Below are 5,411 nucleotides of genomic sequence, written 5' to 3' on the forward strand. Positions count from 1 at the left end.
CCAGACCGGATGCAAGAAAAGAAAAATCCTAAACCGGGAGAAAGAAGGGGAATAAAAAGGAGAAAAAGGAGTTCGCGCCACTGACCTCATTTTATCTTCTCCATATTTTCCTTTCTCTTTTCTCAAGTTTTTTTCTTCAGATTTCTTCATGGCCGTGTGTGGCTAAACTTTCAGACTTGGTCAAAGGAAACTTAAGACTCGGTATCAATACAACTATGAGATCTGATTTGTTTTCATCGTTCAATTTATGTTTGAGTATCCGATGTTTTTCAGTATTTTTCTTTCATGATTGTCTCATTTAATCACTAGGAGGCCTACTAGTTTATTACTCGTTGTAATCTACTGCTAGGTTACATGTCAAATCCGTAATTGTTTGATCTCTCTAACCTATGAAGCAATCGAGATTTGATGATTTGCTGTGTCAGGAATTATTAGATATTGAGAAGAATGTGTCAAGAAGGATTCCTGATGGTGAAGCAAGACCACAGAGTACCGACGGCTAGAGTTCACGTTCTAGTTTCTCGGGAGCGAAGACGACGTTCATCAGACAGAGGCTGACGGCACAGATAGAGCTCTCTGCTCTTACGGCGGTGGACAGAACCACCACCACCTCACAGGATTGACGGAACAATCCAGATGGAGAGCGTCACCCTCTCTGGACTCTCAGTGAAGAGGATGGTGCTGGAGAAGATGAACAGTCTCAAAAAATGTTCTCTTGCCTTCCTCTCTCTTCATTAGCTATTTAAGCTTAGGTTAAGAGGTTATTACAAACTGGCCCATGGGCCCAATACATTGCCTACTCTAAATACCCTGTTTATACAATCCAAATTATACAACAATTATAATAAAAAATTCTATCTAAATTACAATGCAAGATATCATAACATAGCCCCTCAAATTGATGTTGGTGAGTTAACCAACAACAATTTGCTAACCAGAAAATTATGCCATGGTTGAGACAATGTTTTGGTGTAGACATCAGCCACTGGAAGATCCGAAGAGATATACAAAAGAGATATTACCTGGCGCTCCAAAGTGTCATGAATAGAGTGACAGTCATCCTCAATGTGCTTGCTGCGCTCATGGAAAACAGGATTGGCAACAATCTAAATAGCACTCGTATTATCCGCATGAAGGGGTGTAGGGAAGGTCTGAGGAAATTGGAGCTTAGCAAGAACATCGTGGAGCCAAATAACTTCAGAGCACGCAGTAGACATGGCGCAATACTTTGGCTTCGGTAGATGACTTGGACACCCGGTCTTGTTTCTTACATTTCCAAGAAATTAGTGCATCCCCTAAAAACATACACCAACCTGTAGTAGAGTGACGGGTATCGGGGCACCCTGCCTAATCAGCATTATTGTATGCAACCAGTCGAAGCTCGGAGCCTGAAGGAAAGAATAATCCACGAGCAGAGGACCCGCTCAGATAGCGGATGATACGCCGAACTGCCGCAAGATGAAGGTGCTAAGGAGATGATATAAACTGACTGACCTGATGAAGTACATAGGAGATGTCCTGACGAGTAGTGGTTAAATATATAAGACTCCCTACCAGACGGCGATAGAGAGTCGGATCTTCAAGGATAGTCCCTTCATCTTTTCTATATTTGACATTGACCTCCATAAGGGTAGCCACCGAAGATGTGTCCTCCAACCCAGTGAGTGTAATAAGATCTTGAATATACTTATGCTGGTTTAAGAAAATACCAGTGGGTTTGTGATGTACCTCCAGCCCTAAGAAATAAGTGAGTTGCCCAAGATCCTTCATATGAAATTTGGCATGTAACACCTGTTGCAGGTTGGTAATCAGTCCAGAGTCAGTGCTAGTAATAATGATGTCATCCACATAAACCAGGAGAATGACCATACCCACGACAGACTTATGATAGAGTAAAGATGAATGATACTGACTCTATGTACACCCGTGGAGAATAAGTGTGCCACAAAATTTCTCAAACCAAACCCGGGGGGCTTGCTTAAGCCCATACAGAGAATGACGAAGCTTGCAAACCTGATCAGGAGAGGAGGTAGTCATACCCGAGGGGAGCTTCATGTATACATCTTCTTGGAGGTCACCATGGAGAAAGGCATTCTTCACATCCATCTGATGCAGCGGCCAGGACTGAGAGGCTGCAATGGCTAATATAGTATGGACCATGGTCATCTTGGTACCCGGCGCAAATGTTTCCTCATAATAATTCCCATATTGCTGCCTGTTCCCCAAGACCAGAAGACGGGCTTTGTACCTATCCAACGATCCATCTGAATACAACTTGACAAAGAATACCCATTTACTCCCAAGGGGCCAAATAGTAGGAGGGCAAGTCACAATGTCCCAAGTGTGATTTTCTTCGAGTGCTTGTAGTTCTGTTTGCATTGCCTTTTGCCAACATTCATGTGCCATAGCCTGTTTATTGCTAGAAGGAATTTAAATAGAAGACAAAGTAGCTGCAAGTGATACAGAGGAGGGCATACCATACATGGCAAGAGGGTAAGAATGATGCGTGGATCTGCGAAGAGAGATGGGAATAGGAGCAGAGGGAGGATTAGGAGCTAGCGCCAAGTCAGGATGGGGAGGGGGCAGCAATGTAGTAGGGTGAGGTTCATCAAAGATCGGTAGGCTAGACAGAGATGCAGAAGGCAGTGTAACATGAGAGGGAAAAAATATTGATTTTCAAGAAAGACCACATTCCAAGAAACACGGACTCGACACGCCTAGGGATCATAGCCCTTTTGAGACACCACATACCCAAGAAATGCTCACATAACTGATTGGGCTGTAAGTTTATGTCATTCATGATCAGGTAGATGCACAAAACAAACATAACCGAACGTCCTAAGATCAGTGTAGGACGGAGAATAACCAAATAATTTAACAAATGGAGAGACATGATGCAAGGTAGGTGAGGGCAAGCGGTTGATTAAATGAACGGGGGAAGAGAGAGCTTCACACCAAAACTGAGGAGGAGCGGATGATTCAATGAGAAGGGTGCGGAAATTGTTTTTGTGGTGTTGAGGGACAAGAACGTTGAGAGATAATGCCTTTGCTTTGAATAAATTCTTGGAATTCAGCTGGCATGTACTCGCCTCCAGAGTCAGAGCGTAGTACTTTAATGTGAGCAAAGAACTATGTTTCAATGAGTGCAAGAAACCTCTTAAAAATGACAAAAACTTCAGACTTAGCTTGTAAGAAGTAGCAGGTAAACTGACTAAAATCATCAATAAAGGTGAAAAAGTACTTATTTTGTGCATGCGAGACAACAAGAGAAATTTGCCAGACATCACTATGAATAAGGTCAAAGCAGTGGGAGGCATGATGAGAAAATGGTAGAATTTTACTTTTGCCAAGTTTTCATGATGAATAGTCAAATTAAGTATCAAGAGAAGTGCAGTCTTGATTGCCTAATAAACTCATTTAAACAATGTATAAAGGACATCTGAGTTTGGGTGGCCTAGATGTCTATGCCATATCTCAGTGTCAGAGCCAACAATGTTGCTGGCAAAAGAAAGTACATGAGAACGGGGAATAAATGTGGATAGAAAGACTTTAAGTGGAAATAGCCTGCCCACTTTAGGCCCCTTGGTGATCACCTACCCCGATGCTTGATCCTATACAACACACCCAGAGCAAGAAAACTGAACATTACAATTTTTATCAACCAGTTGACCAACAGACAAAAGGTTTGTCGATAGGTCAGGGGACACATAGACATCAGCTAAAGAAGGAGAGAGACCACCAACAACACTAATAGGCAGAGTACTACCATCAGCAGTGTTGACATGCAGGTTGCCATCAGTAGTGTTGATGTGCAGGTTGCCATCATACTTTCTGACATTAGAAAGAGACACTACATTGTTGGTCATGTGATTAGAGGCAGCATAATCAAAATTCCATGGCTGAGTAGAGATTTTCTGCTTACCTGAGATACCAAAAGTAGAAAAAGCAGATATGATCATCTGTTGTACCATTTCAGGAGTGAGAGTGGTCGAACTTGTAGATGCTGGAGAAACCGGAAGTGCAGTGACGGGGACGACAGTCGACAATGCTACAGAACTAGAAGTACCAATGGAGGCATGACAAGCTATATTCTTCTGTTTTTCAGGGTAAGTAGGGCAAGCTGCAATGAGATGACTCGGCTTCTTGTAGTAGTTACAGGTCTTCTTCGGCATTCCCGAGCACAGTGACCATATGCCTTACAGTGGAAGCACTAAACAGAACTCATGTCCTAACCTTTATTTTTCCCTTGTGCTACATAAGCCACTTGAGCCGAGATATCAGTCTGGACTCGATGTTCCATCCTGGCCTGAGTAGCAAGGTGTTGCTCTTCCCTCAAAAATTCACTCAAACAGGCATCCAGTGATGGCATTGGATGACGATTCATCAGATGTGATCGAGCAATCTCAAATTCTGGACGTAGCTTCATCAAGAATTGGTCCCGTTTACTGGTTTTATGTATCGCTTGTACTGTAGAGAGAGCAGCAACCGAGACATTCTCATAAACAATATCAGTGTAATTTGCCCACAGATTTTGGAAGCCCGAGAAATATTCTTCAATGGAATGGCCTCCTTGTGTGAAATTCGCCATTTCATATTCGACTTGAAATTGACATGCCGTGCTGGTTTGGTGATAAGCCTTGTGGAGGTAGTTCCACATATCTGCTGCAGTTTTGTAGGGCCTCAGATTAAGGACTAGATGTGGCTTAATGGATCCAAGTATCCAGGTCATGTGTTATGGACTCAATAGCCGAACGAGTCATCCAAAGGTGATGCGGTTGAGGGGCGACACAGAGAAGAGCACTCAATTACTTAGAACTTATGTTTTGATTTATTTCAGCTCCTAGAGCATGTAAGCCATAATGGCAATTCTGTAAAACAATAATTGGTCCTCAGCGAGCAGCTTAAGAGGAGAACATAAATGAAAATGAGGCAAGTCTAATTTGAAACAGAACAGGGTTAAGGTTCTCCTCTGACAAACCTAGGTTACGGACTCCCTCAAAGTCGTAGGTTCCGGTCTCCCTCAGAGCCGGGTTATCCCTTACCCCTCTTCACTCCATTTCCAAGCACTCTTCTATCTCCTCTTCTCTCGTCATTCACCCAGAACTCAGAAACATAGGCAGGCCAAGACGTCAACAGCACCCTGGTGCTGAACCTGAGCTGGACGCAGATCTCTCCTTCCGTTGGATTACTCAGTCCTTGGTCAGAGACCATAACACATTGCTATCAGAGCAGGTAATTATGGGGGAGACGTCAAGCCAGGAAGAGAGGTTGGAAAAGTTCAGGGAAGAGATGCAAGCCAGGCAGGACGAAGTAGAGGTTTGCTTGGCAACCATGCTGGATAGTAGGATCTCTCAGTCAGTCTCTCAGGCGATCTCTCAACAAATTGAAGAGATCACAAACTTGGTTCAAAG

At 43.3% G+C, this 5,411-nt stretch overlaps 1 protein-coding gene across 1 annotated transcript; it reads right to left on the minus strand.

The window, feature by feature from the left end:
* Positions 1–4,228: 4,228 nt before the first annotated feature.
* Positions 4,229–4,729, minus strand: LOC137952608 (uncharacterized). The gene has a single exon (XM_068799682.1). The coding sequence runs from the start codon at positions 4,727–4,729 to the stop codon at positions 4,229–4,231; it is 501 nt and encodes a 166-aa protein (XP_068655783.1).
* Positions 4,730–5,411: the final 682 nt, after the last annotated feature.

The sequence above is a fragment of the Aristolochia californica genome, unplaced genomic scaffold, assembly GCF_029961685.1.
Source record: "Aristolochia californica isolate CCGP_79_NKW_82.1479 unplaced genomic scaffold, dmAriCali1.0.hap1 SCAF_16, whole genome shotgun sequence".
Taxonomy (NCBI): Eukaryota; Viridiplantae; Streptophyta; class Magnoliopsida; order Piperales; family Aristolochiaceae; genus Aristolochia; species Aristolochia californica.